Source organism: Athene noctua, chromosome 2 (genome assembly GCF_965140245.1).
Source record: "Athene noctua chromosome 2, bAthNoc1.hap1.1, whole genome shotgun sequence".
Classification (NCBI taxonomy): Eukaryota; Metazoa; Chordata; class Aves; order Strigiformes; family Strigidae; genus Athene; species Athene noctua.
In genome coordinates, this window is record NC_134038.1 from 164,460,157 (window position 1) to 164,474,152 (window position 13,996).

General features: G+C 44.4%; 1 protein-coding gene across 3 annotated transcripts in view; it reads right to left on the minus strand.

Moving 5' to 3' along the window:
* Window positions 1-907: 907 nt before the first annotated feature.
* PDE1C (phosphodiesterase 1C) overlaps window positions 908-13,996 on the minus strand; it is a 391,546-nt gene continuing 378,457 nt past the window's right edge. For 2 of the 3 annotated variants that reach the window (XM_074900987.1, XM_074900988.1), the window contains one exon: window positions 5,988-6,157. In XM_074900987.1, the coding sequence (XP_074757088.1) occupies window positions 5,988-6,157 (170 nt within the window). Of the gene's footprint in view, window positions 1,147-5,987; window positions 6,158-13,996 lie in introns of those variants that run through there. The other variant, XM_074900989.1, reaches the window with a different exon arrangement.

Here is a 13,996-nt window from a genome sequence, read left to right on the forward strand (position 1 = left end):
CAGTGCGATGAATCATTTCTCAAAGCTTTCACCTGCCTCATTGCACTCAGCGAAAGTGTTAAATGTTACTTTATTTGGGAACAAGATCCGATCTTTTTCAAATCAGATAAACACCGCCCCTTCCCCCAGAACAAGGCCTCCAGGTGCTGCAGAATATGTGTGGACTCTACGATGTCATGAATATGGTTTATTGGGTTGGCTTATTGTTCAGGTTCTAAACTCTCCCATTAGATAGTGCTAAAACTGCACAAACTCCTCTCATAGGCAAACGGCTGGAACTGGTGTGTTCTGAGGCAGAACGTTTTTTGTACCCCATGTCCCCGAAGGTCCCACCATGGACATTACAGCAAAAATTGAAAGAAAGCACAGAAACAGACTAAGCCTTTCTGTAGCACTGTTAGGACTGGGATGCTTCAGACTGAAGTAATTTCCATTGTCTACACATAGGCATTGACTGCTTTAGGGCCTTGGTAGCTGGCTTGCATTCAGATCTTTAGGTGGAACTGCATCTCACACCAGAAGTCTGCACTGGGCAGGACAACCTGTTCGAGGCCGTGGAGGGGGAATGAAGTGCTTCAGTCAGTGAATAAAAGACTGACTGAAGTCAGGAGGTTGTTCATGCCTAGTATTTTTGGAGTGAATTCTCAATTAACCTAGAAACTAAGGGACAGGTCTCCATTTACAAAAGGGATGTAATGGCCTTGCGCTTTAGCAACTTCCAACTCGGGACTGCAGAAAGCCCATTACCCATCTGAAGGGGATGTAATGAGAATTTTTGTAGTGCTAAACATGAGGTCCATAGGTTAAGTGATTTACCCAGCTAAACTGAAGCAGAAGCATATCCAAAGCAACCTTCATGGTGCTATCACTAACTCACACTATATTCACAAATAAAGCAGCATTTGCATGCACTAAGTTTAGCAACACTTACACTGAGATTTTGTCTGCTTTAAATTTTGTCTTACTGGTTAATAAATTGATAATTGTATAATGTTTTGAACACTGAAATTAATATATGTGTTTAGATATCATAACAGATTATCTTCCTGCATGTCTTATGCCATTCAGAAGGTACTTCTGAGATTACATTTGTACACATGACCTTACAGTGTTCTTGTATGCAGAGACACTGCCCAGCAATTGCATCTACAAGCAAAAATTGAAAGTGCATGTTAGAAATTTTGGCTTCTCACTTGTATTTAGATGAGTTCATAAACACATATTATTCTGTTTCTTACATCCCCAAAAAAGCCATAGGCATCTTAGAGTGAGGTGGTGCAAACACAAATAGCAGTATTATGGAACTATAGTTCTACAAGTAGAAAGAGTGAACATTAAAAGCTAGTTTCTACTCCATGATACTGGTTCGGGGTTCTGTAGGAGGAGCCAGTGTCAGTCAACTGGACCCAGAAGCTGTGAAGGGAAGCTTAATCCATCCTTATACCTGTCATCCTGAAGAATCCTTAAAAGACATGGGCTGGACAGATGGACAAGCAACAACAAAATTAGAAAGCACATTCCAGAAATAAAAGAACTGCTTTTGATGGACCATTTGTTATCGTTCTTACAGGTGTGATGATCCTGTAAAATGCAAGCTGTATATTTATGAGACACATTACCATGAACTTTGGATTTTTCCAAGCTGTCAAGTCTTTTCTAACTTTCAAAGTAGGTTTTAGTCCCCCAGGTGGTCTTAGCATCTGAGACAAAATTATACCTATCCCAGGTTTGGTTTTCTGTGTTCTCTTTAGCCTGGAGAAGAGAAAGCTTAAACAGATCTTATCGATGTATATAAATGTCTGATGGGAGGGAGTAAATAAGAGTTGGGCTCTTCCCAGTGGTACTCACTGACAGGACAAGGGGCAGTGGGCACAAACCGAAATACATGGAATGACACTCACAAGCAAGAAAACATGTTTTTACTACTGAGAACTGGCACAGATGGACCAGAGAGGTTATGGAGTCTCTATCCTTGGAGATTTTCAAAACCAAACTGGACAGTCCTGAGTAACCTGCTCCAGTTGACCCTATTTGAACGGGCCAACTCCAGAGGTGCTGTCCAGCCTCAGTAATTCTGTGATTATAGCCCACGATCTTACCAAGGGAGCTGCTTAGTGGTGTTTAACAGGGCTGTGAGAGATCAGGATAAAAGTTTGGTGTTAAGGGAGAAGTACATACGAAAGGATAGTGAAGAATCAACCAGAAGGACTTGGGCTGGCCAGATAACCTGAGCAACACAAGTGAACAACAGACCTCAACAAGAAGGAGGAAGGAGATGAGGAAATGTCCGGTCCAGAACCAGATTTGCTTTATGAATCAAACTGTCTATCTGACAGCCTAAGGAATTGGAAAGTCCCATTTAAGCTGCTGAGACACAACTCCTCCTTCCTTCTCATCCCCTTCCTCCTCTGGCTTCTGCAATCACCCTTGAGGATGTTGGAGCCAATCTTAATTTCCAATCCCTGTTTGTGTAGACACAAATACAAAAACATAAGGCATGAATACTCAAGAATCTCTTTATGCCTCACTCATTGTGGATTTTAACAGATTTTTTAATTCAGACTTTAATGCTTTTCTAAAAAAATAAAACAAGTCTCTCTCAAAAAGCAGCGCACTGAACTTTCTTGCCATAGCAAAGTGATCCAGTGATTAGAGCAAAGACACAGTTCACAAATGGACTAAACAGAAAAAAAGGCTAAATTTGCAAATCTTGATAGTTACAATGAGTAATTAGTAACAAATCTAAACAGCATCATAAATCTGAGATTATGAGATTTTCCAAGAGGGACCGATTACTCAGATTTATTCCTATGCTGGCAGCAAGTGGTTATCTCAGAAATCATCAATGCAGAAAAAGGCTGAGTGCATTGCAAAGCCAGACCTCCCCCAAATAACACAGATTTCATTTTTTAACTTCACACTTTGAAAATTTCCCTTTGGTGTACACTAGATGTCAGGGTTGGACTGAGAGGATAAGACCATCCACCCATCACACAGCTCTGTGCATCAGGCTGGATGCCATCAGGACAACTAGATTTGCTCAGGAAGTATTTTCGTGAAGCACCAGATATTTACAAGGAGCAGTCTGCACAAATATCCTCTCTCCCCCACTTTGCAGTATTTAATTCAGGCTGAAAGCCCTAGGCTTTAGAAGAGGGAAGAGACACCCTGAGATATCTTTCCAATAGCAGTGAGTATCTGCCAGTATTCTTCACTCTTTCTGGTTCCAAGAAAAATGAAACTCTAAACTGCTTGGGTGAACAGGTATTTTCTAGAGGGAACTCTAATAGACAGCAACCTGGCACAGCACGGACTTGGCTGGAGAAAAGTGAGAGCAAAGAGCCTGATCAGAACTACATTAGATTTGTAGAAGCCACATACACTCCCCATGACCTTAGGCAGGTGATTTCGTGTGCCTTGACTACACAGCAATAAATTCAAGACGGCAACTTATCTCTGCTTCTATGGCAAAGGAGAGAGTGTGGACCAGGAGAGCAAAGTTAAAAATCACTCCCTTTGTGAGATGCTAGTGACACAAAAACAGTGACCCCAATAAACTATTGGTAATAATGACAAGGAAAAAAAAAAAAAAAAAAAAAAAAGAGGTTCCCCTTTTAACTGCTGCAAGTGACCTAGTGCTGTCCACTTGTCCAGAGAACAGTCAGGTAGGACTCTGCTAGGTGAAGTGTTAGCCACAGGTGTCCTAAAGAGAAGGAAATGACAGAGACAGAAAATGTGCTAGGAAGTATAGTATAATTTTGCATTTCTATACAGCTTATTTGTGTAAAACATTTCAGGGTATTCTACAAGCAAAATACATTTCTCAGGGAATTCCTGGAGATAAATCACATTTCATAAGCAGGAGGCTTTAAAATGCATTCCTCTTCTCATTTGGTTTTGGCAGTGACCCAGCCTGGCTGCTTGAGTCACAAGTTCTGATGGTGGTTAAGGTCAACGCCACAACCATGAAACACAGGGTAAAACAGGAAAAAATAAGTGAAACAAGGTGACATCAGAGCACTTGGCCGGTGAAGATGTCTAGCAAAAAGGTATCAGATCTCAGGGTGAGTGCACCTGGAATTGCAGTGATTGCCATGGGGGCACTGTGCGCCAAAAGAACATATGGGATCAAACTCAACTAAATTAATGCCACAAAAGACAATCGGTGTTATTTAACATTCATCAGAGTCTGTGCAAACTAAGGGAGTGAGGGGCATCTGTAACACTGTAAAAACACATTTTCATGCAACAGCCAGCCATGATTTTAATGTGACTGTCACATAGCAGTGCTACATACACTGGCTGCAGCAGCGTTGATGTTGGACATAGTTACAAACCTGTAGTGTGTAACAGAATGAGAATTCACAGTGACTGAACTTTTAGAAAATACAAATAATAGAACTGGTAGGTAGCAGGGAAGCTTAGAACAGAGAGGGGTCAGCCTCGTTTTTATAGAAGAAATTTGGCCTCACAACCTTTGAGACTTCCTTGGAGGAGCCACTAATGGTCTGCAGTTCTCTATGTTGACAAGGTTCTGCTCCAAAGGCTGTCAAAGCTACTGAGCTGTCATGAAAGAATATCATAGCGTATGATCATAAGATGGGTAAATAATTAACAATGGGAGAAATTTAAAAAAAAAAAAAAAAGAGTGGGATGAAATGGGCAGCATTCATAGTCAAGGAGGACTGTCCTCTGTTATTCAACATACTTATCCAGAAGATGTGATTTGGAAAAGCTGTTACAAGCAGGGAGCAGAAATGGAAGATGTAAGGTCAGAAAAAAAGAAGAAAAAGAAGCAGCAGCAACTTACTTCAGTGTAATTTGACAAAACCAACACCATTCAGTGTTGGTATGTGTAGAACAATGCATATAGGCAGAGGTAACTCCAACTCCATATGTGCATTTGGGCTATAAATTAATTAGGATTTATTATAGATAATTCTACAGAAACTAGTGCTCAAGGAGGTTCAAAAAGTAAACTACAACTTTAAAATCTATTCAGAAAGGCGTGGATGATGAATCAGAAAGTGTCATTACATTGTTTTATAAATTTCTGGTATACCTGCATCCTGAGTACTGTGTGCAGTGCTCATCCTCTCCTTTGAAAAAAAGAGATTAAACCAAGGACAACAACAAAAAAACACATAGAGAAGACGAGCAAGGAAGATAAAACCTAGAGTAGGTTTTCTTGTGAGGAGAGTATGAACAGGACAAAGTTCACTGGCCTGGAAAGGGAGATCTGAGGTGGTACATGAATCACCAGAGGCCTGGAGAAAGAAGGTACAGAGTTACCCGCCACTGTTATTCACAGTGTAAAATTTAGGGGCAAGAACTGAAGGTGTGTGTTCAGCTGTGAAACTCAGGCCATGGGACACTGTGCACCAAAAGAACATATGGGATCAAACTCAACTAAATTAATGCCACAAAAGACAATCAGTGTTATTTAACATTCACTAGTTTGTGCAAAGAACAATTTTGACACTGTGCTATGTCTTCTTTTTCCAGTGAGTAAAGTGAGAGGATTCTTTGTACTACAGCCTTCTACCATTATCCTCCTGATTACCTATCATGCTACGACAGGAGGACATTTATTCTCAGTACAGCTAGGCAAGAAGAAACTTTCCCATGCTGTCTTTGTTGTCTTACCTGTGGTAGGCAGAAGGTCACATTGAGAACACCATAAGGAGACCAACAACCTAGGAAATCATTGGTTTCCTTAATTTGACAGGAGATAGCAGTATACAAGTACTTATTTTAAGGTCACAGCCCAATATTTTCATACTAAGTGAGCGTATGCTGCCATAAGAAAAAGGCTGTTGAGAACATTTCTAACAAAATGTCCATCATATTGTTTAGATAAATCATACACTTGCTTTTATCTAGAATTGCAGCTGCTGTATGACACAGTATGGCCTGTGCAATGGTTACACAACATCCTCCATCTGACTGTGAAGAGCATCATTCCAGAAGATGCCTCTTTATCTCTTCTATTTCTTATTCCAGCTCTGGGAAATATGTTGGATCTTCTTCATCCTTTCCCTCTGGTCAAGCAGCTTACATCTCACTGGATGTTCCTCTGATTTCTTGCGGAAGGCTGGGAAATAGTCTCCTGAGCTGTGAGTGGGCCTTCTGAGGTGACACAGCTGAGGTTTGATGGCTGGTGGTGACAAAGGAAGAACGATTGTTACCATGCCTAGCATTCTCTTGCTGACGGACAAGAAATTAATTCCTCAGGAGCTGTGTCCATCCCACTTGGTACAGCCAGTCTGTGCAAAGGAGGGCTTCTCAGACTGAGAGCGAGGACTTGTTTGGGTTAATGGGTAGTTACAGAGGGTTAGGAAAAGGTACAGAAAAAAAAAAAAAAAAAAGATGTGAAAATATAAATCATAAACACAAAGGTAAAACTCTAGAATGAACCATAGACATCTCCAAAATTGAAATCTGGACAATTAAGCACTTCAGAATAATTGATCTTGAAATCATGCCCTTATTCTGACATCCCAGAAAACTACACCAACACTGGCAAATCCCAAGGAATGTTCTCAAGGTTAGGAAACAACAGTTTAGACAGGAGATGGAAGTACCAAAAGTCTAAATGAAGAAGCAACTTTATACTTACCTATCTACATGTAGATAGCTAAACACCTCACTGTTTTCAAAATATCATTGAACAAGGTCATTTTACCGCAATAAATCTGGACTGAGATCACGTTTCCCAGAATTCAGGAACAAGTGGATCTGAGAGGTTTTGTATGATTTTCCAGTAAATTACAGGCCATTGTGAAAGTCACAAGTGGGCTACGTATGAATCTATTCTCATTTTTTTTACTTTGACTATCTGAATCTGTCTTGCTTTCTTACATCTTTACATAGGTAAAGTAAAAAATTAAACACGATTATGACCAAAATGTTTTTGTCTTATGCTTATTTATCACTTGTAATATAACGAAGTAATAAGTCAATAATTAGCATGATAAGCACTTTAAAAGAAAAGTCATTGCTCTCAGCATGAATCTCAAGAAGCGAAAAAGATTCCCCTGTGTGAGCTAGCTGAAATCAAATGCTAGAACAGTCACACTCTCATCTTGCTAAACTCCTTGAGTGATTAATTGTACTCTAAAATGTCTTGGGAAACAAAAAAACCTATGGATTTAATAAACTTTAGAAATACAAGTCCAGACTTCTGCATAGTCATAATCTTTTCTTGGCATTCATTAAAAGCTTGAAAAATATCCAGGTGAGTTACTGCTCTTTGAGACACATTCACTTTTCAGATTAATTCCATTTTCTATACTCAGCATGGATTCAGCCAAACTGTTATTGGATTTTATATTGCTCAGCATGGGGGAATGTTTGTTAACTGGAATTTTACTGGAGTTGTTGCCAGCAGAGATGACTTGGCTAATAGGTTTAAGGGGGTTTAGCCAGAACACTGACAGTGCTGTTTATCATCCTCATACAGGAGTTGATAAAGGGGATCCATGACATTTAATTTTTTCAGGCTGTAGTGACTCAAATAGATGGGGAGAAGACTTGCTCTCAGCACTCGAGAGTTCTGTTCTCAGATTTGTCTCTGATTTCTTGAGTGACCTGGACTATAACATTCGCTCTAGTTTCTCCATGGGTAAAGTGGGAATAAAAATGAGAATACTTACCTCACAGGGTTTTTGTGGGCTTCAGTAGGTTATGATTCTCAGGAGCTTCAGTGTATGGAGTGATGCAAGTATTACAAGTTTCTAAACTCGTTTTTTAAGATCATGGCTGTCATCAAGGCAATGAAGGCAGAGAATAGGTATATGGGCAGTGCCAGCATAGACTAGAATAGCTACACAGGTAGCATCATGCAGTGACTATCTGTGTGTTGTTTAGAGACTGATTTAGCAAGGGGGCTAAGAGTGCACTAGCCACTCTGTTTGCTCTGGCCGGTGGGATGTGCAACCCAGCATCTTACAGAACATCAGCCATGCAAACCTCAGATTTGGCTAGGACGGCATCCACCCAGTACTTTCTTTTGGCCTTTCTTTGATATAACTCTTCTTTGGGTTCTTGAGAGAGGTCAGGACTCCCTCTAGCTGCTTGATATAAACATCTGCCCTACGTCAACATTACGCCTTGATTTGCCTAAGATATAATGGCCATCACAATGAATGCCAGAGCTGCCGCTTAGCAGACAGCTGCAAATGAATGTAAGTGTAGACTGCTGGGAAGATCTCATCCAGCACTAGTCCTCAGGTTCTGCTTGCAGCACCACAGTTAAGGGCTGCCAGCCTCATACCACCCTATGCCCTTCCTGCAGGACACAGACCTTTAACTGATGTCTGTATTTTTAGAGTTCTGCTAAGCAGAAGGGAGTGAAAAGCTTCTAATCAGCTTTTAAGTTTCTGGTAAAACCCTGTAGGTTGGATCTGATGCACCTTAGGTTTAACTGCAGATATTGTGTCAAAGTGGGGCAGGATTTGGGGATATCTGCCAACACATTTACAGCAGACCAACTAACATGTTTCAGTGAAAAATGCAACTTGTACAAGGAACAAGAATTGTTCATTTCCTCATCCCCGTTGCCCCCACCACATGTAACACAAAACCAGCTTACTACAATCCACACAAGGCACTACACTGGAAGCTATTATTTTGTATTAGCAGCGATGGATGCTCCTGTAAGTAGATGTGGCTAATGCATGAGAGACTGGTTTGGTAGTGGAGGCACATACACAGAAGGGCCGGTGAACAAGCATGTCAGATTTGCTAGTTTAAACCATTCATCCACAAGTCAAGAAACCAAGTCAAGGAGTATCAAATATTACCACAAGTTCTGCCCTTTAAACTGAGCCTAAGATATGCCATGCATCCACTGGATGAGGTCAACAAGAGAGCCCATTAAAACCCACTTATTTTGCAGATGAACACTTGAACTAACAGTGCAGACAATGCCAACAGCTTCAACCTCATGGATAATCACAACAGGAGAAAATAAGTTCATTGAGGAGTCTGCCCTCTGTTCACCAAGCATGATAGTCATTTCACCTGAGCTTGAAGCCAGGGGATCCATCACCACAGTCCACAAGAATTATTGTACACTAGTCTAAATTTTAGCTGGAATTTTCCTGGTTCCACTGACTTCCCTAGAAATATACTGATTTGCAATAGTTTTTTGCCCCATTGTAATAAGAAGGGAATTATTGCTAACAACACTTACTGACAAAAATACTATATAGTCATCCTGAGTATTTCAAAGTACTAAAAGTTGTTATAGCAACAAACACTCTTGTTTCATAGCAATCCCACTCTGATCAGAAAACAGAACAAGACAAGGCAAAACACTGATATCCTTTGCTTTTCCTTCTCAAGCATTTCAAAGCAGGTAGATATAAACACTTCTATTCATTCAAAAGCCATGTCCTTTCAAAAAAAGCCATGGAAATGTCATTTTCTTTAATGTCATCACTACAGTCACTGAGTGAATAGCACAGTTTTTACTCATGAGCACCTGCTGGGAAACAGTTTGCCTCTGATAAAAATCAAGAACACAGCCAGCTGAGCAGCCACACCTGCAAATGAGATTCGAGTGATCACTGCTGGCATCTAGTACTGGAGGGAAAGGAAAAGGCGTTGGGGAAAGAAAACAGGAAACCGGAAGGGGGAAAACCTATAGAGGCTGCTCAGCTTTCACATCTGCCCCCGAGCTGGTGGCAGTCCCCTGCAACTCTGCTGCCACTGCTCCTGGAAAAGGACCCAGCCATGGCTCACCACCACCTTTGCACAGAGAGAAGTCCAGCAGTGAAACGTGCCTGCTGCTGGAGGCGGCCCGTTTGGCCTCAGCACTACAAGACAATGCAGGTGAGAGTGGATGAGGATGAAGACTGAGACACTGCTGTCTCTTTGAGGTGTCCTTGCTTTGCAAAGCCATGCTGAGTCTTTGCAGAGGCACTGGGGTGGAAATAGTGTCTGGGACATAGCTTGACCCAGACATAAATACTTCTTAACCCACAGAAACACTAAGAGCCCCTGGCATGCCATGGACAAGGCATTCATATGTTCTCTGACTGAACCAGCTGTGGTCAGTGGCCTGCGGGGACATCCTGATGACAGACCTTCTGCCATGTGTCTTTGCCCCTCAGCCCTCTCCAGAGCTACCACTACTATGCAGGCAGGATAAAGAAAATCCTAGGAGAAGGGCAACAGGAAAGATGAAAGGCTTTTATGATCAGTAAAGTTGATTTACAGATTTAGCTAAAAAGTTCATCACTGAGGTAAGGGAACTAGTTCATTTGGCATTTTTACTGGAAGATGACACAGGAAAGTTAGGGATACTGGCGTTCCTAATTCAGTACTCTGCTGTTAAATCAAGGGACCACATCCAGGAGGGATTCTTCCTTTTCCCTTTTGCTGTCTTTGCCAGCAAAGGAGATTTTCTGCTGTAATTTCCAGGAAGATCTTCAGGACAAAGAAGCAGGAGAACCAAGACTGCTTTTCATTAAAGACACTTAAGAAATGTTCTAAACTTGTGGAGAATCAGTCTCCTAGGAACATTAAGAAAATCTGTATGTTTATACAAAATTCACTGTTCTCTCCAATGAGACACCTCAAGGAGAGAGTCCAAAGACAGCTACTTCTTGGCCAGTCACTGTGACATAAGCTGAGGGTTTAGTTACTAATTATGATTTTTTTTCCTGCCCCGGTATGTTTTTTTAATCCACTGAATACATACTGTGCTCTCCTCTATGCCCAGACAACTTCTACATTAAACCTAGCCCAATGTGACAACCTGAACTCTGCAAGTCCCTGCTACGTAACATTACACAAGATCCAACTTTCAGGAGTATGAAGATGTACCACAGGCTGTAGCAAACAGTGTTCATGGTATCATCAGCAATATATAGAATAGAATAGAATAGAATAGAATAGAATAGAATAGAATAGAATAGAATAGAATAGAATAGAATAGAATAGAATGGTTAGGCTTGAAGGAACCTACAATGATCATTTATCCAACTACCCGACCACTTCAGGGCTAACCAAAAGTTACAGCAAATGCCTCTTAAACACTGACAGCCCTGGGACATCGATTGCCTCTCTAGGAAGCCTGTTCCAGAGTCTGACCCCCCTCTTGGTAAAGAAGTGTTTCCTCATGTCAAGTCTGAACATCCCCTGGCAGTGTAGTAGCAAATGTCCCTTAGTGCATTGGTAAGAAACATTGAGGAAATCATGCATGTTCCCTACATCTCTGCAAAGTTCCTGCAGAGGGAACCAAACCCTTTCTTTCACCTCTGGCATCACCACAACCAAGAGAATGTACACAGTATAAATGCCCTTATTTACATAGTCTGAATATACATACCAATTTTGGCACCAATGTCCAAAATGACAATAATAGTACCTCTCTTAATCTTCCGATACTCAAAATACTGAATCCTAAAGGAAAAGGAGACTTGCCAGAGTTTTAGATAAGATCTGAACATCTTCTCACAAATAGGCAAATAACTCACAGAAAGGTTGAAGTCACAAATGAGCTCTGAAAGTTGTACCCCATGTCTGACGTGCATTTTGTATCTCATATAAACACAGCCGATGCGTGTGTCAAACAGAGGAACTGCACAGCTTGCTTTCACTGGGACAAGGGGATGTAATGGCGATAGCAGCAATGGGCTATTTTTACAGTTTGGAATAGTCATCATTTCCCTGGCTGTGCTTTGGGCGTGGATCAAAATGTTCTGGTCTGAAAATGTCCAACCTTTCCACCACACCAGTGTAACCTCTGCTCACTTGGTTTTCAAAGTCTGTGCCATTTCCCTGGTGGTCTGTTGGCACTGTCCAGCCCAACCTATGGCTCTGGTCACACTTTCCTCCAGGCTGTGGCTGTGGAACTCAACCCCCTTACACCCCAGGAAAAGCGTTTCTGTCCAGCCGGGTCAAGTCCCTGCTCCTCCTCGCTGCAGGGCCTCATGGCCGTCAGCTCTGGCGCAGAGAGGGGACGGCGAATAGGGGAGGCCTCTGGGCTGCAGGGCTGGTTTCTGCCAGGGCCTGAGAGAACAGTCACAGCCCTGGGTTTGTCCCTGGAGCCGAGTGGCAGAGGACGCGTCAGGGACACCCAGCAGCTGGGCCCAGAGCGTGGCCACCAAGGGCAGGGACAGCCCCGGGGCCTCCTGGCACAGCGACTGCCTCGGGGCCAGCACCCCAAAGGCTTCCTCCGGGGGGGCTGGGCGGGGGGCGGGGCTGAGCATGGGGGGCCCTGTCAGTCACCCCGATGTCACAGTGCCGCCCCCATGTCATAGTGCTGCCCCCATGGCACGGTGCCACCCCCATGTCACAGTGCCAACCCCGTGTCACAATGCCACCAGCATGTCACAGATCTGTCCCCATGTCACAATGCCAACAACATGTCACCGTGTTGCCCCCATGCCAGAGTGCCACCCCCATGTCACAGTGCCACTCCCATGTCACAATGACACCACCATGTCACAATGCCAACACCATGTCACAGTGCCACCCCCATGTCATAGTGCCACCAAAATGTCACAGTGCTGTCCCCATGTCACAGTGCCAGCCCTATGTCACAATGCCACCTCCATGTCACAGTTCCACCCTATGTCACAGTGCCGCCGCCATGTCACCGTGCTGCCACCATGTCACAGTGCCACCACAAGTCACAATGCCACCACCATGTCACAGTGCCATGCCCAAATCACAATGCCACCACATCACAATGCCACTACCATGTCATAGTGCCACCCCCATGTTACAATGCCACCACCAAGTCACAGTGCCACCCTCATGTCACAATGACACCACCATGTCACAATGACACCACCATGTCACAGTGCCATGCCCATGTCATCATGCCACTGCCATATTACAGTGTCACCCCAACTTCACAGCAACCCCCCATGTCACAGTGCTGCCACCATGTCACAGTGCCACCCCCATGTCACAATACCACCCCATGTCACAGTGTCACCCCCATGTCACCGTGCCATCCCCATGTCACAGTGTCACCCCCATGTCACAGTGCCACCCCCATGCCACAGTGCCGTCCCCATGTCACAGTGACACCCCCATGTCACAATACCACCCCCATGTCATAGTGCCGTCCCCATGTCACAATGCCACCCCCATGGCACAGTGCCGCCCCCATGGCACAGTGTCACCCCCATGTCACCGTGCCATCCCCATGTCACAGTGACACCCCCATGTCACAATGCCACCCCCATGCCACAGTGCCGTCCCCATGTCACAGTGCTGCCCCCATGTCACAATGCCACCCCCATGGCACAGTGCCACCCCCAGGGCACAGTGCCACCCCCATGTCACAGTGCCACCCCTGGCAACGCAGCAGTTGCCATGACCCGGGGCCACTGTCCCACTGCCAGAGCTGCCCTGGGGGCAGCCAGAAGACATCTCAGAGGAGATCCCTGAGGGTAGGGTGGGATTACTGGCAGGGGGCTGAGGGAGGAAGACCAGCGGCTGGAGGAGGCGCCTGGAGGTTCTCCGCTGCAAGGCCAGCTCCCAGCATGGCCACGTTCAAAGCCCACGGGATGGATGGAAATCCTGCTTCAGCCTTCAGGGAACAGACACAAACCCTCAGGAGATGAGAAGAACCACCAACCCCTGGAGGTGCCCGAGGCTCTCAGGCCTTTCCATCTGGGTAGCCGTGGCCAGCCCCAGGGAATGCCTTCTTGAGGAGCACTGCAGAGCTCGCCGGCCTCATCCCCTGCGGAGCCAGGGGCAGCAGACGTAAGAAATGGGATGCAGGGATGTTGCCAGGGGTTCCAGTGCTTTGGAGCACCCACTGGTGCTCTGCCAGGCGCGGGAAGGATTCTTGCCCCCAAGGTTGATCTGGCGGGGGGCCTTCGGGCACTCTCGGGAGCCCCTGAGATGGCTCCAGGGTGAGGGAGAACAGGGCTTGGGCATCTCCTGGGAGGCGTGACCAGCCTGTGGGACGCGGAGGCAGGTCTTGCTCACCTGCTCAGGGAGTAGCCGATCGCCATTGCTGGGGTCA